At 44.2% G+C, this 23,986-nt stretch overlaps 1 protein-coding gene across 1 annotated transcript in view; it reads left to right on the top strand.

The window, feature by feature from the left end:
- RPN1 (ribophorin I) overlaps nt 1-23,986 on the top strand; it is a 937,203-nt gene that overhangs the window by 519,428 nt on the left and 393,789 nt on the right. Inside the window, exon 7 of the mRNA XM_044078412.1 lies at nt 6,434-6,572. Coding sequence (XP_043934347.1) covers nt 6,434-6,572 — 139 coding nt within the window. The remainder of the gene's footprint in view (nt 1-6,433; nt 6,573-23,986) is intronic.

Here is a 23,986-nt window from a genome sequence, read left to right as displayed (position 1 = left end):
TATCGATTTTCTCCATACTGAGGAGTGCCTCGAGTGCGTGCATTTTGAGGTTTAGACTTCTGGCATTGAGTAGCATTACCCTCAGTTTTTTGTTACTTGTGCTATTTACAGCAGTGGATTTGTCTTTTGAGCCTTGCCTAAAAAAAGGCACTATGGGGGTGGCAAGAGCCTTGGCCACTGTTCGAAAGCCTAAGATTCAATCATAGTAATCTGTGACTCTATGAATCAGCATCTGTGATTCTCATGATACCCCAGACTCCATATGAAAGAGGTAAGGTGGTATCTGAAATCTGTTTGGTCTCTGCATCAACACCCTTTGTCTTTTGAAATTCAAATCTAAATGCTAGGGTTTGTCAGAAGAAAAGTTATTTGGTGGAGACAAAGATATCCTTAAGTCCACATCTCCCCCTTCTCCAGAACAGTCCCCACAGATTCCTCAGACTTTGCTTCAGAAGCAGTTTCAGGAGGGATAAAAGTACAGGGGGTGTGGAACACCAAGGACAAGCACATAATTATCAAGGAGATGCTTGCCCCTGGTCAAGGCACTCAACTCTCTGAACCATCTTTAGTCCCTAGGACCTCTTCAAGTGGCTGCATTAAATATCACAGTCATGCAGTACATCAGCAAACAAGGGGGAACTACTACTGCTAGAAAAATCAATCATACTTTTTGAAATAGAATTTTTAAGCTTTGTGCCCTGGCAAATGTTTTTTTGCCCACAAGTTACAACTAAATGCTCTTCCTTACCTTTCTGACATTTACTTTGGCTTGGATCATTTTTCACATATGTATATTTTCCCATATTTGAAATATGGTGCTGTTACTTTGTTCCAGTGTCTTATTTAAATTTAACATAGATAGTGCAGTTTAAAATTTAGTAAGTCCAGAATTGTCTGTGTAGTTTGTAACATGCTCCTTGTGAAAATATTAAGTCTGATCAAGACAATGGATTTTTTATTCTCTACCACTCTTTATCATACAGTCCTCCCGAATGCCTTTTTTTCTAAACCCACAACACATATTAAAGACCAGAAAACCCTAGATCCCATGCTACCTCTGTTTGTCGATATTTTTGGCAGAGTTTGTGAGCATTTAGTAAAAGCTCTCTAGTAGTTGAGGCCCTTACAGCTGTATTGCAGTTTGTATCTTCTTGAGTTAAGTTCTGTCTTTGTAGGTATTTGACTCCTTTATTTTCTAGAGTGTTTCCCGTGATTGCAGATTTTGTTTTTTTTTTCTCCTGACAGTCTGGTATGATTTGTAGGTTATTTATTTATTGATATCTTATTACAGAGAGAATCCAACTGGGTAGGAGCCCATTTTCAGCAGAGGCCCAGGGACAAAAGCAAAATATTACAAAACATTTTAAGAACAGTAATTTTACCGTCTTTAAAAATAATACAACAAATAGCTGCAGTTTAAGTCATTATACAAAATTAGCTGTAATATGAAAACATTGGTTAAGAATAAATACAAGTTATGTGACAATGATTTAGTAGAGAAGATTTGGCCAGTTTGTAGAGAAATTGGAGGCAAGTTAGTATAATACAAACAGGAATTGCAATACAAAGTGAGAGAAAAGCAGGCTTATGGAATATTTAGATAGAAATCCAGGGGAGAGAACTTTATAGAAGTAAGGAAATTTGTGAAGAAGGGAGAATAAGGAGATGTAAGGTATGAATAGGTGTTTGTTCACGTTTAGGGATATAGTTTATCCTGGTGCTCTGCAAGAACAGAGACAGCTTATGGATAGTAAGGCTTTCAGAATGGTTTTGAATGATGAGAGGGGGAGGCTGTTGACCCGATGGATACAGGTAAGGTGTTCCAAGCCTTAGCGACATGGTACAAAAACAGACAATGCCTGGCAGATTTGATAGGTTTGTAGTCGGACAGGACTTTTTGGTCATGGGAATTTAATGACCAACTGGGGACATAATTGTGTAGAATGTTATTTAGTGCTGGACAAGCAGATGGATTCTGGATAATTTTATGGATGGTAAGAAACTTTGTTAGTTGATGAGGTAGTTCTAACCAGTTTAGGCTTTTTACTGCTATACAGTAGTGGGTTCTGAAAAGGGTATTTGCTGCAAGTTTAGTAGATTTTCAGTTATTAGACCGTTATTGTAGTTTATACGGATAGGTACTTATAACATGCTTTCCTGTTACAGCAGTTAATCTTCATTGGTGTATATAATTATACAGATTTATTATGTGTGGTGTGTATTTTTTTTTTTGTACTGTTAGACCATTTTATCCACTCAGGGTTATCTATCAGATAAAAGAAAGAAATTGATATTGAAAGGTTTGATCCCTCCAGATTCAGAAACTCTGATCTGAGGAAGAGGCAGGCAGATTTGATGTGTCCTGGCAGTTCTCCAAAACAGTCAAATCATTCTCCAGATGTTGATCTGATACCTTTGAAGCCTGTAGTGTTACAGGATTCTCCCAGAAAGGAAGTCCCATCAGAGAAACCTGATCAGTGCCCACCAACCCTGTTTTGAGTCTTCAGGTCCTACAGGAGTACTTCTGAAGCAGATCAAGCTGTTTGAAGGAGAGGTTTCTGAGTATCCAGATGGAGATGGGAGGCATTCTGTCCCCTCAAGCTCTGAAAGCAGTCAAATACAGCCACTTCACCCAGATCTTAATTCCTTTGCTGGCCAGTGCTTTGGCTGTGGTGTCATCAAATCTGCCCTTCGTTCAGGGGCCTGTGTCCTTAGTGCAGACTTCTCTTGTAGGTTTGGTGCCAAGGTTTCCGGGTATGACTGTTTCATCTCCAATCCTTATGAGCTGATGGAGTCCTGGTACCAAGGGATTGAATGGTGACCTTAGTGCCCGGCTTTTCTCCACTGCCTTGTCAGGATTGTCTGTTTTCAGCTCCTCTGTTCCAGTCCCTGAATCTTAGCCATTCAGTCTTTTGAGTTCAAAATATTTTCCTGCCATCAATACCGGCAGTCCAACGGGAGATTTAGATCCATTGACTTGCGCAAGGTTTTCAGATCATTCTGAAATTGGATTGTACCTAATTGTTGGTGAGGATGATTGGTTCTTTTGCTAGAACTTTCATGCAGGTCCCACCAGAGATGGATTTACTCAAAGACTCCCTTCTTGTCTTGCCTCTCTCTACTCTTCAAGCACCCAGTTGTCTGATCTGACATGCAAATCTCAATCCCACTGCTCCACAGCAGCTTCAGTCCCCTGAGGAGTCAGACGAAACTACTTCTGATATATCCAAAAAAAAAAAAAAAAGAAAACAAATGTGCAAAAGGAAGCACCTAGACTCCCCCTTGGAGGCTTCCATCTCAGATTCTGACTTAGTGGTTTGAGAGGACTCCTCACTATTCCTTCCAGAGTGCACCTCATTTGGCAGTAACTTGAAGCTTGTGCCCGTCATGGGTGGTACATTTAGTTGAGAAACTCATAGTGGCCCAGAGGTTATGGCAGGTGCCTTGGCTTCCCTTGGAAGCCAGTCAGAAAACTTTAGTTGCTGGAAGATGCAGTTTTGGGTTAAATTCCCAGCAGTGGATTCCATGGTTATGGCAGCAGCGGTGAACAGAGAGCTTTAAGAGGATTCTTACTCCACCCAACCACCTAATAGAATCCAGGGCAGTGAACAGGCTAAAGAAGTGGGCATATGCTTCAGGCACATTTGGGCTGAGGGCCTTGAACAACACTACTTATATGAATGGATGCCAGAGAAATCTGGCCCAGCAAGCCTTATCTGCTGTGACGATTCCCCTGATGACTGAGACAAGTAAGCAACTGGAGTCAACCACTTCTAATATGTCGAATATATCAGACCTGTTCATGCGCTTCATGCACCGTGTAGTGGATGGAGCCGCCAGAACAGTTGGGTTGGGCATTGTGATGAGACACCATGCATGGTTGCTTCTTTTTGACTTTGTGGACAACTGTACAGTAACATTCACTAATGCTTCTTTTGATGGATCTTCATTACATAAGTGAAAAAAGTGTGAGCAGGATGGCAAGACATTGCTGTCTGATTGAAGTTCAAGACCCCACAGGGAGCTTATAGCAGGAACCAAAAAGTGCCGCTCTCACTCTGGTTCAGGAAGTCTATGCACCAACAGTTCAACTTGCATTCTGACAGGGGGTAGCCAGGGTAGAGGCAGCCCCTTTAATGGACATCGGCCCAAAGGCCAAGAGCGTCTGCAAAACCAGAGATACTACATTCCCTTTTTGGATCATAAACTGCAGTGTATCTGAGGATTTGCCTAACTGCTTCACTTTGGAGGTAGTCGGGGGGGGGGGTCTTTCCCTCCACCCCTCCACAGGACAGGTGAGTAAGAGGTATTGTATCCAGAGGCTACTAAATTCCATTTCCCATAACACTATACCAGGCCGTTACTGGACATTCCACCCCATCAGGTAAAAGCAGCCAAAAGAGAGGTGTTCTCTTTCTTTCTGTCTGTCTCTCTTTCTTGAGAGGCATCCAGGAGGTCCCACTAGACCAGAAAGGATTGGGGATTCATTCAAGTTTTTTTATTGTTTCAAAGAAAGCTCAGGACCTCTGACCAGTCTTAGACCCAAGTCTTTTAGCGTGATTTTTTTCTGCAAGACCCAATAGATCTCCATGATGCCTGCCTTCACATAAAGATTGGAAAGGAGTTGAGGGGAAATTCTTATGCTTCCAAATGGGAGTCCATCATTGTCAGTTCGAGGTCCTGCAGTCTGGTCTCATCACATCCCCAAGGTGTTTACCAAATGCATGTCCATTGCATCAGTTCAGCAGCTCACCTTCTACTGTTGGGATTCAGGATCTTTTTGTATCTGGATGATTGGCTTCTTGCTTACCCTTTTAATGGAGTTTCTGACTCAAGCCAGGAATTATCTTTTATACTTTTACACCTCCCTGGGGATATCAGTCGGTCTTCAAAAGTCAAATATGGTTCCCTCCCAAGCTGTTACATTTATAGGCAATTTGGATACTGTTGGTTACATAATTTCACTTCTGCAGGAAAGAGTTCAATCTCTGAGAGCAACAATACAGTCTTCTCAGCCTTGCCACTCCAGTCTTGCTGTCTCTGGGACTCCTGGCCTCATGTACCTTGATGGTCCATTTTGCACATATTTACATGAGATTCTTGCATCAGCTTCTACAAACTCAGCAGTGCAATGTTGACACACTATCCCAGACCATCATTATCATAGAGTCTTGCAGATCCCATCTGAGATGGTGGATCGAGTCACATCTGATATCCATAGGGAAGCTGTTTGTGACACCAGTCCTAGTAGCTATGATGATAATGTATGCATCCTCCCTAGGGTGGGGGGCCATTAAGAAGGGAATGGTCTAAGGTCAGTGATCCAAGCTGGATGTCAATGTTCATATAAATGTCCTGGAGGTGAGGGTGGTCCTTTGTGTTGCAGCAACTTCACACCTTGGAAGTTGGCCCTGAATTCCATCCAAACAGACAATGGCTGCTGTTTGGTACATCAGTAAGCAAGGCAGAACTAGGTAGTACCCGTTATGTTGGGAAGTAATAAGTATGTGGCAGTGGGTTATGGCCTTTATCCACTTTCTTGCTGCAACACATATATCTGGAGTTTCCAGCTGTTTAGTGGACAGGTTCAGCAGGTCTTTCCTCACGAGTGGTCCCTCAGTCCAACAGTTGCCAGTCAGATTTTTCATTGTTGGGGTTTCCCTTGCTGCGATCTCCTGATGAGGATTCTGAACCACATGTCTGACTGGATGGACTAAATCAATGGGATACAAAAGCTTATGTTCTTACCATAATGATAAATCCTTTCATTCATGTCCATCCGCTATGAAAACCCTCCTCCTGTCCCCCCATTCTTCTCTTGTAAGACCTGAAGGATTGTTTGCTTCTTCAAAGGGCCTTGTTTTCTGTCCGTATTTCACAGATAGTTCTTGGGCATCAACCTAGATCTGATGTGATTCAGAGGACAAATGCATTATGGGAGGGAAGGGTTTTAAGAGGCTCGAGTTTGAAGCATTGATGTTGCTGGATCTGTCATGACAAGTGGCTCTGTACTGAGGACCCTTTGTCATATCAGATGGACATGAATGAAAGGATCTCTTTATGGCAAGTACTTAACTTTTTTTTTTGTATGCCATAGATCTGGCATAAGTTTGCATCAAGAAGTAACTATGCACATACTGTATTCACAATGTAAAAATGGGCACGGTTTAGTGTTTTTAGCAATCACTTCTTTGTCTTGGGGAAATTCACAATTAAATTGAAAAGCATTCGATTTTTTTTTTTCCGTTAACGGACGAAGTCTTGATGCAATTATAGATTTGTTTGTCAAGTACTGACTCATTGCAGGTTGTTTTAGTGTAACCAGTTTTGAAAGCTGTAGCCATTGGTACTGGCCTTGTGTATAATGTTTTTCAAAGAAAGTAGACGTTTTATTTTCCTTAAAGTAAACATGAATTTGTTTTCTTCTCTATAGAAATATTCATTTGGAAAACCCATATGAAATTAATCGAGCCCAGGATGAACTTCACTACACCTATCTTGATACTTTTGGACGTCCTGTTGTAGTTGCATACAAGAATAACTTAGTGGAGCAGCACATTCAAGACATTGTGGTGAGTGCATGGTCTCACAGCAATATAACTTCAATGAAGTGTCAGTCAGTATAAAATATATTTTGATACACAAGTACCTCATTCGGATCAAATGGTGGTGCTTATATTTTTTGTTTTAAGTCACTGGATTTCATCACCTACATGACATTTTTAGCTCAGTCAGAAATTATATACCTTTGAACTAAACACCTCTGGTATTAAACATCTTGTAACTGCAGAAAAATGCCTTTAGTGAGTCATTGACTTGTATTAGGACACATTTTCCAGTTTTAGGCTTTTATGGTAGCAGCTTGGCTCTGAATCATGTCTGCTGGTTTTCCATTTCTTAAACACAAAGTGAAACAGTTTGTCAGGAATTACTGCTAGACCATTTAAATGCTTGGTATGCCAGGATGCATAAATGATATGAAAATAAACTGCATGTGGCACAAGGTACATTCAAGAACACTGACGAGGCTAAATGTCAAATTCACTTTTATATATGCACAAAGGACTTCCCTCCATTTGTCTGACCCACCTGATGGTGGTTCAACAGAGAGAGACAGAGCTGAGCACTAGACCATCTCACTGATCCTCACAAAAAGAACTTTCCTTTACTGCCATCTTCCTGCTACTGAGATGGACCAGGAGTTCCTGTATCCATCTGTGGTTTGACAAGTTGAACTGCTGTATCATGTTGTGCACCTTTACTAAGTAGTAAAGACACCATCAATGTGGATCACGGCTCATTATTTGCTGACTATAAGAACATTAAAAAGCGAATGCACTCTACACTGACATCAGCATATCTTAGTGTAAATGTTAGCTGGCACTGTATTTTCAGATGTCCTTCTATTCAATGTTACACTTTTCTTTACATATGGTTTGTATTCCACCAGTCGACCCAACGTCCAGCCGGTATACAAAAGCTTATTGCCACTGCCAAGTATGTAGGATGTCACACAAAGTTACTGAGAACGTCAGCCGTAGAAAGAACGTCCGCACGTACCATCCTCAGAACTTTGTCGCTGCCATTCGAAAAGGTTGACTCTTAATTTCAGTCTGCTGTCTGGTATCGTTGGTTCGCCCTCCAGCTTCAGATAAGTACCCCATAGGGGATTTATTTCCTTGCTACTGCCTCTTGTTGTTAATGTCATCCAGGAAGAGCAAGTGTAGGTGTGGAAAGCAAATTCCACATAAGGATAGTCACAAGCTTTGCTTGTTCTGGTTGGGGCCTACTCACGAATATCATTCCTGTTCGATCTGTCAGGCCTTTGTGCCTAAGATGTTGCAGTTGTCTTTTGGCTTTAAATCTTTACCTTGGCTAGGGATGTGATGGAAGGTTCCGGCAGTCTTTTGGCTGAGCTGTCCTTGAAGAGGAAAGTTAAAGTTAGGCTTGAATCCTCATCTGCCCCTACTTCCTCCGACATACCCCTTGAGGATAGTGAAAACTCTGCATTACGCTTGGCGGTAGGGTCCGCTTCTTCGGTGGGACCAAATGGGGAAGCCATCAAAGGGGTGGATCCTAGCATGTCCGAGGCCATGCAGACATCCTGTTTGGATGACTTGGGGGAACCATGGCATGTTGTTCTGGAGGACTCCAGAACTGCTGCTGCCCCTCAGTCTAAAGAAGTTTCGTATGTAATGCCTATGTTTGGGCATTCTCATCATCAAGACAAACCTGCTAAAAAGAAGCAGAAGAATAAACATTCCACTGTCCCTTCCACCCCTCTGTCTGATTGGGATGCCTTTTCGCAGGGTCTCATTAAAGCCTTGGTATCTTTGAGGCCTGCAGCTTCTGCTTCTACTATTCCCTTGCCTGTCTTCTCATCTCCAGTGATGTCATCTGGGTCTCCGATGTCCACTTCTGCGAAGGATGCTGAATATCTGATTCCTGTATCAGACTCTGAGGATTCTTTGGATGAAGATTCTTTGGCGTACTCCACTCAGATTCCTCCTTCTCCTCTGGAATATGCCTCTCCAGAGGAGGAGTCCAATGGGGAGATTCCACTTTGGAAGAGCTTTCCTTTGGGGAAACTGTTAATAAGATGAGACAATTCTTTAAATGGGATCTTCTCAAATTTCAGAAGAGCAGAAAATATACTATGACCTTCTCCAGTTGGAAGCCCATACTCCCTCAATTCCACCAGTGCTTCTATTTTACTTATATGCTTTTGCATCATCCTCTAAAAACCCAGATTCCCAGGCCCCTGCCCCTGAAAGAGGTGACAAGTTTTATAAAGTCCCGGATTACTATAAATTTCTTTTTAAATGTTCTTTTGCTGACCCTGCTGTGGTCTCCATTACAACTAACAATCCTCTTGCATGTTACCTTTTGCAAAACTCATTAACTTCTGACAAGGAAAGCAAGATTTTGGAAAGTTTGGGGAAGAAGGGTTTTATGTCCTCCACCTTGGCAATTAGAGCTATTAATTACCAGACGTACATGTCTAGGTACTCTCTGGCCCTACTTTCTCAGGCTTCCCAGACTCTTTCTCAGTTACCTGATTCAGAGGCTAAATCACAGATTCTTTCTCTTCTGTCTGCTTCTTCCCAGGTAGCAAGACATTACATCAGATGTTAGATGTTCTTCATCTCACATTGCTGCAGTCATAACCTGTGGGTAGTCCGCTGTCCTCGGTCGGCCCGAATACCAAAGTGTTAGGCTGGCGTCGGTCATGGTCACTCAGATCTGACGTCAGTACGCCGTGGTACTAAAGCGCATGACCGACGCCATATCCTCTGTCTTTCTTGCCGCATGGTCCGAAGCAGAAGCAGCGTTTGCAAGTGCCGTTCGGCGTCCTGAAATTTTCGTATTTTGAGTTTCAGACCGAAGACCAAGTTGGGCTAAGTACCCCGTTGGGGAATATTTTTGTCTTTTCTTGCCTCAGTTAAATCCGGATGTCAGAAAAAGTGAATAATTGTATTTCTTGTGGGTAACAGATACCTCATAGGGATTACCACTCTCTTTGTATTCCTTGCTTGGGGCCTGAGCACGACGTAGTCGGGTGTCGCTTTTGTGCTAGATTTAATAAGCGCACTATTAAACGCAGGTTAGATTGTGCTAGGCTTGTCTTGAGCGGTGTAATTACAATATGCCGTCGGATCCTCCGACGCCCGCTACCGCTAAGAAGCGTAAGGAAAAAATGTTAAAGTCCAAGCAGGATGAGTCGTCCGTTACGGACGCCGGTTCCTTAGAAACTACCGTAGAATCTGTAGATCCAGCCGAGGTTTCAGCTGAGTCTCAGGGGGAGCCTTTAATTTTGCAGGATGTGGCCTCTCAGGAGTCGGGGCAGGCTGAGGGGGCCTCTCAGGTCTCTGTAGTCCCTTCTTTGCATAAGGTGGTTAGGCCTTCTACTTCTGTCTCTAAGGTACCTTCCAAGGTCAGGCCTGGTTTGTCTTCCTCTGGCGTCAGCCCTAGTTCTGCAGGTTCTGTACCTAAAAAGCATATGCTGAAAATGGCAGAAGATTTGATTACCTTAATCAGGGGTTCTTTGCCCCCTCCAGATAAGAGGCCTAGGGTAGAGCCAGAGGTGGAAGGATTGGAGCATTCCTCAATACTCGGAGTCATCGGCTGAAGACATTCAGGATTTTCCTCCTTATTCTGATTCAGATGCAGAGGATTCTAGTCCTTCTGCTTCCCCTCCAGAGGATTTTTCTTTTTCTGAAACTCTGCATTCCATGAGGGAGCATTTTAAGTGGGAAGGTCAGGATTTCTCAGACTCTAGAAAGAGACTTAGGGAATTTTTGTTTTTACCACAGCATAGGCCCTTGGCTATACCCCCTGTTTTGGATGTTGTTCAGGATGTTTTCTCTGAAGCTTCCCTTAATCCTGATTCTTTGCCTCCTGCCCCGGTCAAACCAGACAGGTATTACAGAGTGCCAGAGGCTCATAAATATTTGTATAAGAGCCCAAGAGCTGACCCGGAAACTATTAGCCAGGGACCTAAGGGTGTCAGGGCCTCTGTTGTAAATAATCCAGTTCCTATGGATAAAGATTCTAGAGCTTTGGATAGGTGGGGTAAAAAAGTGTATACCTCTTCCACTCTAGCAATGAGGGCTTTGAATTGCCAGTTTCATATGCTAAAGTACCAGAATTTTCTCCTAAGTCAGTTAAAATCTAAGGTAGATGCTTTGGCAGAGGGCATTGAGTGTAAGGAATTGCAGGATTTAGTTCATGCCTCTGATCAGGTGGGTAAGCATTCTTTGCAGTGTGGTTTGATGCTCTTCAGGCTTCTTCTAGGGTGGCTGCCACTGGATCAGTTATTCGTAGGCACGCTTGGCTTAAGGATCAGAACTTGTCAGAGCATATTAAAGCTCGAATTTTGGATGCTCCCCTTCAGTCTGAAGTTCTGTTTGGTTCTCCTGTGGAGTCAGTTTTGAAGAAAATGGAAGACAAAGCTAAGTCTATGCAGACAGTTAAGGATTTTTTACAGGTGCAGCCCCCTAAGTTTAGCAGAAATTGGCCTACTAAGGGATGGGCTTATCCTTCTTCTGATTTACAGTCTAGGGGCAGATCTAGACGTGGTAGGGGCAGAGCTCATGCTCAGGGTTCTTTCAGGCCTAGGACATGGAGTTCCCCTGCACAATCTTCAGGTGAGGGCAGGGGTCAGCCTTTTCGTAAACAGACCCAATGACCTGTATCTCCAGCTGCCAGATCCCTCCTCTCTGGCAGCTCCTCTGGGAGGAAAGTTGGCACTTTTCAGGCAAAATTGGCTTCTAGTCACCCAGGACAAATGGGTGTTGGACATTATAGACCAAGGCTACAAGTTTTATTTTCACACCTTGCCTCCTTTCAAAGGCATGCCAGACGTTCCTCTTCAGCAAAAGTTGGAGGCTCACAAACAGATTTCTTTACTTTTAAAAATGGGGGCTATCCAGGGGGTCCCTCCGTCAGAAGTGGGCCTAGGATTTTATTCTCGCCTGTTTTTGGTACCAAAGAAAGGAAACACTTGGAGGCCAATTCTGGACTTGTCTATTCTCAACACATACCTGGACATTCCCAAATTCAAGATGTTAACTTTGCGACAGCTTCTGCCTCTGCTAGGCAAAGATCACTGGATGGTAACTCTGGATCTCAAAGAGGCTTATCTTCACATTCCTATCAGGCCCAGCTGCAGGAGGTTCCTGCGTTTTTGGCTGGCACTTTTCATTATCAGTTCTCTGCATTGCCCTTGACTTATCTACTGCGCCCAGGGTGTTCACAAAAGTCCTGGCTCTGGTGATAGCCTTCTTAAGACTAAGGGGAATACAAATTTATCCTTATTTGGACGATTGCCTGATTCTTGCTCAAGACAAAGTCAAGTTACTTCACCATCTTCAGTATGTTATGACAGTGTTAAGGTGCCTAGGGTATTCTGTGAACGAAACAAAGTCCAGTCTAGTACCCTCTCAGGACATGTGCTTTCTGGGTGTGAGACTGAACACAGCCTCTCAGATGGCGTTTTTGACCCCGGACAAACAAAGAAATCTTGCCCTTTACTTCCAGCAATTATCTCTACGGTCCAGGCTGACTGCAAGGACAGTCCTTCAGGCCTTGGGGTTCATGGCATCTTGTATTCTGGTGCTTCCCAATGCCAAACTGCATATGAGGAAGCTACAATGGTATCTCAAAAGCGTATGGACTCAACACTGCCACGATTTGGACACTGTCATTCAGATAATACCTTGCATCCAAAGAGAATTCTTGTGGTGAGCTCAGGAATGTCACCTAAACAAGGGACTCTCTGTGACCCGACCAGAGGCTAGTCAGATCTTAACGACAGATGCCTCAGACATGGCTTGGGGAGCACACTTCAATGGGAAATGGGTTCAAGACACATGGCCTCCCAGACTACAACATTTGCATATCAACACGAAGGAGATGTTAGCAGTCCAATTTGCCCTGATGGCCTTCAAGGATCTACTTCAACCAGGACAGGTGTTGATTCAAACAGACAACACAACAGTCATGTGGTACATCAACAAGCAAGGGGGAACCCATTCGTACCCTCTTTGCAGACAAGCTATGATTTTGTGGGAGACTGCTCTCAGTTTGCACCCACTCTTCAGGCAAGGTTTCTGCCGGGAGCACAGAACTCCTTAGCAGATGTTTTGAGCAGACAGATGGTGGATCCCCACGAGTGGAAATTGGATCCTCATGTATTTCAACAGTTGACGGTGGCTTGGGGAACTCCAGATATAGATCTGTTCGCTTCTCCTCTAAACTTCCAACTGCCAAAGTTTTGCACAAAGCTGTTTCACCCAAAAGCTTGGAAAGTGGATGCTCTATCATTCAGTTGGAACAACCTTCACGTCTATGCCTTTCCTCCTCTGCCTCTTCTTCCCAAGGTGCTCTTGAAGGTCAGACAGGACAAGCCTTGCATGATTCTAATAGCTCCAGATTGGCCACGTCAGCACTGGTACCCTCTGCTGAGGAGTTTAGTACGGGAGCCTCCTTGGCCTTTGCCATTAGTTCCGCACCTTTTCTCCCAGGTGAGCAATCATTTCCGCAATGTCAGGATACAGTCCCTGCATCTGACAGCTTGGCATATTCTGTTTTAGACCCTGGGGGGTCGCAGCTTCCTCAACAAGTTTTGAATGTCATTTTGGAGGCCAGACGGCCTAGTACCAGGAAAGTTTATGCTAATAAATGGAGGAGATTTTTTCTTTGGAGCAAAACAAAGAGCTTTGATGTCTCTGTGCCTAATTTGAGTGTTTCACTTCAGTATCTTGCAGAATTATTAGACAAGGGTTTGTCTTTCTCCTCTATAAAAGTTCATGCTGCAGCCATTTCTGCTCACTATGACTGTGACCCTCCTTTATTCTCTCATCCTTTATTTAAGCAATTTCTTAGAGGGGCAAAAAACATAAGACCCCCACGTAGAGCTCCTACTCCTTCCTAGGATCTCAATTTTGTGTTGGAAAAGCTCACTTTACCTCCTTTTGAACCTGCAGCTACTACGGAGTTGAAGTTTTTGTCTTGGAAGACTGCTTTTTTGTTGGCCATTACGTCTGCTAGAAGGGTATCTGAATTACAGGCTCTAATGGCAGTTGAACCCTTCTTGATATTTCATAAGGATAGGGTCTCCCTGCGTACTAACCCTACTTTTATGCCTAAGGTTGTTTCTAATGTAGCATTAAACCAATCTATTCATTTGCCTACATTTTATGCTGATCCCCAAAATAAAGGGGAAAATATTTTGCACTCTTTGGATATTCACAGGCAGTTGCGTTATTATTTGAGCAGAACCAAAGGGTTCAGGCAGTCTCAACAGTTGTTTATTTCTTTTGCTTTGGGTTCTCAGGGGAAACCTGTTTCAAAACAAACTATTTCTAAGTGGATTGGCCATTGTATTGCTTTTTGTTATTCTCATCATGGTAAGGAGGTTCCGGCTGGAATCAGACCTCATTCCACTAGGGCGACTGCCACTTCTACTGCTTTTTTAAGGGGAGTAGCTACTAAAGATATTTTGGAGGCAGCTACTTGGAGTTCAGTGCACACTTTTTCTAAACATTACCATCTCCCTCTTTATTCCAAATCTAGGGCTGGGTTTGCCACTGCAGTTTTACAGGGCATGTTAGCAGCTCCCAATGCTTTATGATTTTGCCAACCTCCCTTTACCTTTGCTTTGGGATTCTACCCACAGGTTATGACTGCAGCAATGTGAGATGAAGAACATAGTACAGTTTTGTACCTACCATAAATGTAGATGTTCGAAGATCCACATTGCTGCAGTCCAATTTACCCTCCCTCCTTCCCCTCTGTAGTTTGGGGTGGTTGTGTGGTTTGTGTTGTAACTTTTGTTTCTACATGGGTGATTGGGTGTTTTTCCATTTTTGGCTATAGCCTTTCTTTTTAAGGCCTTCTGACATCTGGGGCAAGAAAGACTGAGGATATGGCGTTGGTCATGCGCTTTAGTACCACGGCGTACTGACGTCAGATCTGAGCGACCATGACCGACGCCAGCCTAACACTTTGGTATTCGGGCCGACCGAGGACAGCGGACTACCCACAGGTTATGACTGCAGCAATGTGGATCTTCGAACATCTACATTTATGGTAGGTACAAAACTGTACTTTATGATGCTGTGGAGGCATCTTTCAGGACAGCAGCTTCTGCATCTGTACTCAGAAGGCATTCTTGGTCACTCCTTCAGTCACTTCCTGATGACATAAAGGCCAAATTGCTTGATGCTCCTTTGGATAACTCTGCCCTTTTTGACACAGCAGCTGCAGAGCTTTTAAAATCTTTGAAAGAAAAGCATAAGGAGCTCCAGGATTTGAAATACTTGCTTGTTTCCCCAGTCCCTAAGTTCCGTAGGAATGTCCCTGCCAAGGCAGACTCCTTTTGTAAGAAGGCGTGCTTCCATCACCACTTCTGTCTCATCTGGACATAGGCAGAAGAAGTCTTCCAGGAGACCACCAGAGTTAGTCTCTTGCTTCTGCCCCTGCTCCTCAGCAGTCCTTTTAGCCTAGACCAAGTTCTTTGTGATGACCAAGTGCTTCTTCAAGTCATACTCCTTTATCTCTTCGCCTCTGTTTCCCTTTCACACTGTATGGAAATTACTCTGGCCTCCTGGGTCATTTCCATCATTCAGAACTGATACTTCATGTCTTGGAAGACTCTTCCTCCCTTCTAGGGGATACCTCAGCCCCCATCCAGCCAACTTCATGTGTTCCCTTTGCTGCTTTCTCAGCTGTCAGACCAAGGCACCATTCAGGCTGTCCCTCCAGACCAACTGGGAAAAGGGTTCTACTCCAGGATGTTTCTTGTGCCAAGAAAATATGGTCCTTGGAGATCTATCTTGGAACTCTCCCTCTTAAATACCTTCCTGCTGGTGCCTTCTTTCAGGATGCTATCTCTACAGTCTATTCTTCCTCTGATCCTTCCTAGGTTATCTGGATTTCAGGGATGCCTACCTGCATATCCCTATTCATCCTCAGTTCAGGAAATTCTTGCATTTCTCTGTGGATTCTTTACACTTTCAGTTCTCTGGCTTGCCTTTTGGTCTCTCCACTGCTGCAAGGGTATTCACAAAGTGCTTAGCCTCGGACATTGCCTACCGAAGGGTAAAGGTCTTCAAGTTTACCCTTACATGGATGACCTGCTCTTCATTTCCAGCAGTCCAGATCTATTAAAACAGTACCTTGCCCTAGCTATTCCCTTTCTTGTAGGGTCTAGGATTTTCAATAAATTTCAAAAATCCTGTCTAAACCCTTCCCAGGGTCTCATTTTTCTGGGGTGCAGGTTCCAAACGGACTCAATTTTTCTGCCTTCAGGAAAAGTCCTCTCTCTAAACGGTTTTATGGAGTCCCTCTCTGTCTCTTCCTTCCATGACGGCTAGGGAATTTCTGAGACTACTGAGGTTTGTGGCTTCCACAATCCCTATGCTGCCTTTTGCGAAATTACATGTGAGGAAGTTCCAGTGGTTTCTAAAGACCATTTGGTCCCAGCATGCTAATCCTTTCGATGTCTTGATTCCTCTTCTTCCCTGCATGAAAACAGAGTTTCTTTGGTGGATGCAGCAACTCGGTCAGAACCCTGGCTGTCCACTTCAAGTACCCCAACTGGCTCATTAGCTCCTTACAGATGCCTCAGAAATAGGTTGGGGAGCAACTTTTGCTTCCATGAAGGTTCAGGGTCTTTGGTCTCCCTCTCACCCGAGAGAGCACATCCTCATTAGAGATGAGGGATATGATTCTGGCCTTGCAGACCTTTCATCCTATGTTCCTGCTAGGACCATTCAGGATCTTTATGGATAATACTATGGTCCATTGGTACATAAGCAGGGGAGGCACAAAATCTTAGATTCTTTGTCGATTAGCCATCAAAGCACAAGAACTGGCTATCCAGTACAAAGAGACTGTGCATGCTGTGTACCTACCCTCTGCTCAAAATTCAGTGGCAGATACATTAAGCATATCCATGATATACAGTCCCACGAGTGGATGCTTTACAGGGAGGTGTTCCTGGATCTAGTTCACCGGTGTGGTACTCCAGAAATGGGCCTCTTTGCCTCCCCTCTGAACAGACAACTTCCTCTTTTTTTTTGTACCATGGAAGGGGGTGTTTCTTTATGCATTCCCCTCCTTCCCTCTGATTCAGAAAGTCCTACTGAAAACTCTGCAGGACAGCCCAAAAATCTTGTTAGTGACCCCCTTTTGGCCAAGACCGCATTGGTTGCCTCTTCTTCTGCAGCTAGCCAAGGGTCATCACTGCAAGTTACCTCACTGGTTGGACCTACTCACTCGGGACAAGGGATCCTTGATTCATCCATCTGTCAACTCTGCAGCTGACCTTGTGGGTGATCAACTTTTGATCCCTTTTAGGCATCTCTTATCTAAGGACGTGCTTAGGGTTTTGCAGGAGGTCAGCAAACCCAGTACTAGGAAATCCTATGTTTCCAAGTGGAAAAGATTTTCTGTCTGGTGCCAGAAAAGAAAACGGGAACCCCTCTCTGTGGGCATTCCTTTAGTGCTTTCTTACCTGTGTGAGTTGCTTAATAGTGGCCTTTCATGTTTCTCAGTCAAAGTCCACTGTTCTGCCTTATCTGCCTGTTTGCCATTGACTTCCCCCTTAGCTTCCAGGTTAGAGGTAAAGCTTTTCCTTTAAGGCGTTCTACACATGAAACCTCCCAGGAAACCAGTTCCTCCTACTTGGGATCTAAACTGTTTTAGAAAGGCTCACTCAGGCCCCTTTTGAGCCAGCAGCAGACTCTGCTTTTCTGAAGTTTTGCACATGGAAAACAGTACTTTTAGTAGCTTTAACGTCTGCTAGAAGGGTCTGTGAGATTCAAGCATTGATGGCTTTACCCCCTGTTTTGGTTTTCCACAAGGACAGAACATCTTTGAGAACTAATCAGTCTTTCATGCCCAAAGTGGTGAATGAGTTGTCCCTTAATCTATTCAGTTGCCCACTTTCTTTCCCCCACCTCAGTCTCCTAGTGAGAGGGTTCTGCATTCTTTGGATGTGCATAGACAGCTCAGATTTTCTCTTGTCTATCAGGAAGTCTGATCAACTGTTTGTGTCCTTTTTGTCCCAGGGCTCCGGGTTTATCTGTCCCCAAACAAACTCTCTCCTGGATCTCTAAGGGCATTGTGTTTTGCTATGACTTCCATGGGAAATCCTTATCTTTTGTTAAGTCCCATTCTACCAGATCTGTTACTTCCTCTGGTGCTTTCTTCAAAGGTCTAGATGCTCTTTACATTTTGGAAGCTTCTACTTGGTAGTCTATTCATACTCTACAAAACATTATAAGCTAGACACTGTCTGATCCAGGGCAGGATTTGCTAGGGCAATTCTTCATGAATGTCTCTGCATAGTCTTCCTCCATTCCTTCCTCCTGCCTGGGTTCCTCTTGAGCTTTTGCAGTCTCCCATATGTAGAGCATACTGCAACATTGAATAGAAGGACATAGAATAGTTATGTAAACTCTTACCATAGCCATAGATGTCCTTCTCTTCTATGTTGCAGTATTCTATCTCTCCTGCCTTCCCCCTACTACTTGTTCTTTCCTAGGATGACTTCTTGTGTTGCGGTCTTACATTGCTTTCCTCATGGGGCTACCTTATTCTAAGGATGTTGCATGTGGACGTCACTTTTATGGCTGACGTGTAACATCCCACATACTGGCAGTGGCTATAAGCTTTTGTATAGAGGCCAGACGTCGTGTCGATTGGTGGAATACAACCCATATGTAAAGAATACTGCATTGTAGAACAGAAGGACATCTATGGTTATGGTAAGACTTTACATGACTATTCTTTCTTGCCATTGGAGTTTGATTGTACTTTGCAGTGTCATTGGTCAGTCTGAAGAACTATGAAAAACAAATATAGTCTGTCAGAAAATGATTTTGTCTTTTCCTTAGTCTAAATTATCTTAGATTTTATTTGTTAAGTCTGAAGTCAGCACAGAGTGAGGGAAACAAAACCGTTATCGGAACTTCCACACTCTTATCTTTTTTGCCTGGAGACCAACATGCCCAGCTGTCCCAAGTGCTCATTTTAATTCTAGAATGATTAAATGTGAGGCTGAGTCCTTAGAAAAGTTTTTAGACAAATAAAGGGGTCGTTGGTGGCCTTCTAATACTATGGAGTATGTTGGTCAGGCTGTGACAGGTTCTCCTTGAAAGAAGGTGAAGCATACGAAGATGCAAAGGGTTCTGGACAAAAATAGGTTGGCATCCACCTAGGATGATGGTTGAAAAAGGAGAGAGACGTTTGCAGTCTCTCTGATGGAGTGTGTGGCCGAGGCTACTCTGTTGGCCCCCTATCCTTTCCTGTGGGACATAGGACTTTGATCATCAGATTGGTCTGGGGTTGCTCTGCAGATTCCATCTTTAGACTCCTGATGCATTTCTACCTTAGAGAGTGGTGTCAGAGGAACCCACAGCCAACTAACTGCAGGCCATGGCTGTCTGTTCATGGCCTGGGATGATATCGGACTCTCTGCCTAAGTCCAGACCAAAGATCAACAAAAGAGGGCTTTTTTTGGCTTCCCTTAGCAAAGTCCTTCTTTGTCCCAGTCACACCAGGCCTTACCCACAGGACCTTGTCAGACTGGCTGAGGCGTGGTATGGATTTCATGAAATCAAGGCAGCTCAGCCATGGTACGACCCCTGTTACAGGTTTTTCTCCTGGAAAAAGAATTGGGGACAGTTCCTCCCAGGAGTCTTCTGATTCTTATGACTCTGAAGAGGATGGGTTGGCATACATTCACCATATTTCTTGTGGGTCAAATGCTGACTCAGTCTAATGAAGACATTACCACTTCGCTACCTGAGATTTCAACTTTGAAGAGACCCTTAGTGTGATTAGGGAATTTTTCAGGCTGAGAAGCTAAGGGTTATCCCTAATGAAAATGAGTTAGGGGGTTTCTTTAGTCTTCCTGAACACAAACCTCTCACCATCCCACCAGTATTAGAGGTTGTGGATAATATTTCTGACTCTTCCCTGCAGCCCGACTCCCAACCACTCCCGAAGAAGCCAAACCATTTTATAGGCTTCTGGATTCCCATAAATACCTTCTCAAGAACCTAGATGTTCTTCGTGTTTCACTGTTGCAGTCATCACATTTGGATTATCTGCCTACAGGTAACTCTCAGCCGGCCAGAATACCAGAGTCTTCGGATTTCTGCGTTGGATGCTCTCTCTTCTTCCATGACGTCAGGTCGTCAGGGGTATAAACCAAGCAGTCGACGCCACTACTCAAGTCTTTCTTGCGAACTGCTTCTGCTTTGGGCACCGCACTGCAAGTGCCGGTCAGCCGACTCCTGAAATTTTCTTTTTCGAGTTTCAGACCCAAAGTCTTCAAAAAAGATAAGTACCCCATTGGGGATCCTTTTTCGTGCGCTAACCGATGTCAGTAAAAGTTACAATCGTCTTACCTGTGGAAAGCAAATACCTCATACAAGTTTTCATTCTTACTGCATCCCCTGTTTAGGCCCAGACCACGACGTCCCTAGCTGTCAGTTTTGTGCTTTGTTCAACGCCCGAACTATTCATCGTCGGGCTATTTTTGCAGCCAATTACTTTCGTACTCTATCTGTGTACTCCGAAATGGCTTCATTAAGCCATCCGACTACCGATCTTCTGAAAAAACGTAAGGATAAAAGACAGAGACAGACTGCATAGGTCCAAAACTGCCTATGGTGCTTCCGTTAAGCTAGTCGCCAGTCTGCCAGTACTCAGTGAGGCGCTTTCGCAGACCCCTGATACCTGTTACTTCAGATTCGCAGGCCTCTACTGAGACCCATTCTGAGTCCGGTATGCCGCAAGATGCTTCTTCGACTATGGAACCTGCGGATGTCTCTACTTTGGATGGATCCGGAGCCGCTGTGCAGGCACTGGCTTCTGAGGGTGTATTCAGGCTTACAGACATTCATATTAACAGATGCCATATTTTTCGTCCAGGCCAAAAACTCGCACTACAGGTAGAAAACCCACGTCCAAACCGCAGGCTCAGGCCCATATGCCTCCAAAACAAATGCTTAGAATGGCTGAAGACCTTATTACCTTAATTGGGGGAAGCCAGCCTTCCCCCTCTAAGAGACCTAAAACTGAATTTCTTTCTGTTTCTTATTAGGAATCTGATATTTCCGCTCCTTCTGATTACCAGGATTTACCCTTATCTACTTATGAGGATTCTGATGCAGAGGATTCCATTCCCTCTGTTTCCCCTCCAGAAAATTTTTCTTTCCGTGAAACCTTGCATACTCTTAGGGAGCATTTCTGCTGGAAAGCCAGGATTACGGAGTCCAAAAAGAGACTTAGGGAATTTTTACTCCTGCCTCAACACAGGCCTTTAGCTATCCCTCCTGTTCTGGACATTGTAGATGATGCTTTCTTGGAATCTAGCCTTACCCCAGACACTTTACCTCTAGCTCCCAGAAAACCTGACAGGTACTACAGAGTACCTGACTCTCACAAGTTCCTCTTCAGGAATCCTTCTGCAGATTCAGAGTCCATTTCCCAAGGACCAAAAGGCATTAAGGCTACTGCTGCCAAAAATCGTACCCCTTCTGATAGAGATTCTAGAGCCTTAGACAGATGGCTATTCTGCTGCTTTGGCCATTAGGGCTTTAAATTACCAGTTTCATATGTTAAAGTATCAGCAGCATATTATGGGACTACTTAAACAGAAAATGATGTTGATTCCTGACTGTGCTGAACACAAAGAATTGCAAGATTTAATGCATTCTGCAGAACAAGTTGGTAAACATACTTTGCAATGTGGTTTTGACGCTTTAGAAGCATCTTGCAGGACTGCTGTCACTGGGTCTGTACTTAGAAGGCATGCGTGGCTTAAGGAACAAAACTTGCCAGATCATGTTAAAGCTAAATTACTAGATGCCCCTTAAACCAAGACCACTTTTTTGGCAACAAAGCAGCCTAACTAAGTCCTCAAAAGGATGGAGGAAAAAGCTAAATCTATACAAACTGTTAAAGATTTCCTACAAGTACAGCCTCCCCGATTCAGTAGGCATTGGCCTTCAGAGAACTGGTCCTTTCCAGTCCCTTCCAGGCTTTCTCAGTCCAAACCCAGGAACAGCAGACCATCTAGGCTACAGTCTCAGGGTACGTACAGACCTAAGCAGTGGGGGGGGGGGGGGCTCCCACTTCCAAAGCAGGGAGTAGTAAGCCATCCCCCTTCAGAAAAATGGCACAATGACAACCATAATCCTTCCAAGCCTTGCTCAACTGCTTGTTCCCTTAGGAGGAAAGCTCCCCCTGCATGCAAAAAACTGGGAACTCATTAACCCGGACAAATGGGTTTTAAATGTAGTTACCCAAGGATACAGATTTCACTTCCACACACTACCAACCCCAAATGGTTGGCCAGACCTACCCCCAAATCAGTGGGCGGAGGCCCAACAGCAGGTTCTCTCTTCTCAATATCAGGGCTATTCAACCTGTCCCAGCAGAACAAAGGGTACAAGGATTTTATTCAAGACTTTTTCTGGTACCCAGAAAAGAACTCCTGGCGTCCTATCCTGGACCTCATTATTCTCAGCACCTTTCTGGTAATTCCAAAATTCAAAATCCTAACTGTTCAACAGCTTCTTCCTATGCTAGCCAAGGATGCCTGCCTGGCAACGCTAGACTTAAAGGAAGCTTACCTGCACATCCCAATAAGGGAATCTTGCAGGAAATACCTACGCTTCAGGGCAGGCTCCATGCACTATCAGTTCTCTGCACTTCCCTTTGGCTTATCTACTGCGCCAAGGGTATTCATAAAGTGTTTAGCTCCAGCCATTGCATTTTGCAGGCAGAGAAATATTCAGATTTACCCATATTTGGACGATTGTCTGATTCAGTCAGAAAGCCAGGACTTGCTATTACAACACCTGGCATTCGTAAAGAAACTTCTAACCTCACTGGGGTATGCCATCAATGAAAAGAAATCTCACCTAGTACCCTGTATTCCTGGGAGCAAGCTTGAACACAGCTTCCCAGATGGCATTCCTCACTCCGGAGAAGCAAGTTTATTTGACAACCTACTTCAAAACTATTGGCCACAAAACCCCAGCTATCTGCAAAGAAAGTACTGCAAGCCCTGGGGTTCATGGCCTCTTGCATTCTACTAATTCCATATGCAAGACTGCATATGAGGAAATTCCAATGGTATCTAAAAAGCCTATGGTGTCAACATTCTCAGGACCTGGAAACAATGAATGTTCATAGTGTTACCTTACTGCAGTCATCACACTTGGGTTATCCTGTCGTCAGGCAGTCCCGCAGTCAGCCGGAATTCCAAAGTCTTGGTCCTGCGTCGGTTGCTGTCGCCTCATCCCTGATGTCAGTGCGCCAGGGGTATATATAATGCAACCAACGCCATTTTCTTCAGTCTTTCTTGTCGTGCGGTGCCCGAAGCAGAAGCAGTTCGCAAGTGTCTGTCGGCCGACTCCTGAGATTTTCGAATTTCAGACCGAAGTCTTCTGTAAAGCTAAGTACCCCGTTCAGGAAACTTTTCTTGCCTCAGACCGATGTCAGAAAAAGTTAACAATTGTATTTCTTGTGGGATTGCATACCTTGCCTAGGCCCAGACCACGACGTCACTTCTTTTCAGTTTTGTGCTAGGTTTAATAAGTGTACTATTAAAAGACGATTTGATTTCGCACGACACTATTTTGGTAGAAAATTTAACTACACCATGCCATTGGAGCAACTGACTACCGGCGTGCACAAAAAACGCAGGGATAAGGACAGACAGCCCAGGCCTAAGCCAGATTCCGAGGCCTCAGCTGATCCAGTCTCCAGTTCTCCGGTTCTCAGTGAGGCTCCAACGCAGCCTCTGACTACCGCAGTTCTGGAACCCGAGACCGCTACGGAAATTTTGACGGATTGTACCAGGCCGACGCAGCCTTTTACTTCAGGCCCTTCCGATGAATTTACTTCTAAAGACGGTGCTACAGAAATGCCATCGGTTTATGAAAGGCGTTTTCAGACCGACGACTCTCACCATTAAAACGTTTTCTAAGTCGAAGACCCCTTCTAAATCTAAAAGGACTGCACTTCAGTCTCCTGTTCAAGGCCCTATGCCTAAGAAACAGATGCTCAAAATGGCTGAAGATTTGATTTCTTTAATCAGGGGTTCACAGCCAGCCCCCTCCTGACAAAAGGCCTAGACAAGAGGAAGATTCTGCTTCCTCTGAGCAAATGTCCATTTCTTCAGACTCCTCTGAGGACCAAGACTATTCCTTCTCTCCTTATGAAGATTCTGATGTTGAGGACTCTATTCCCCTCAGCTTCTCCTCCTGAAGACTACTCCTTTGGGGAAACTTTGCACACTATGAGGGAACATTTTCACTGGGAAGGTCAGGACTACTCTGATTCAAAGAAAAGGCTCAGAGAGTTTCTTTTACTCCCCCAACACAGACACCTTGCCATCCCACCAGTTTTGGACATTGTGGATGATGTCTATTTAGAATCCAGTTTCAACCCAGACTCT

This window comes from Protopterus annectens, chromosome 7.part0 (genome assembly GCF_019279795.1).
Source record: "Protopterus annectens isolate FY-2018-M chromosome 7.part0, PAN1.0, whole genome shotgun sequence".
In the NCBI taxonomy this organism is placed as follows: domain Eukaryota; kingdom Metazoa; phylum Chordata; order Ceratodontiformes; family Protopteridae; genus Protopterus; species Protopterus annectens.
Note: the sequence above shows the minus strand (reverse complement) of the source record. Positions and strands in the feature narration are given on the sequence as shown.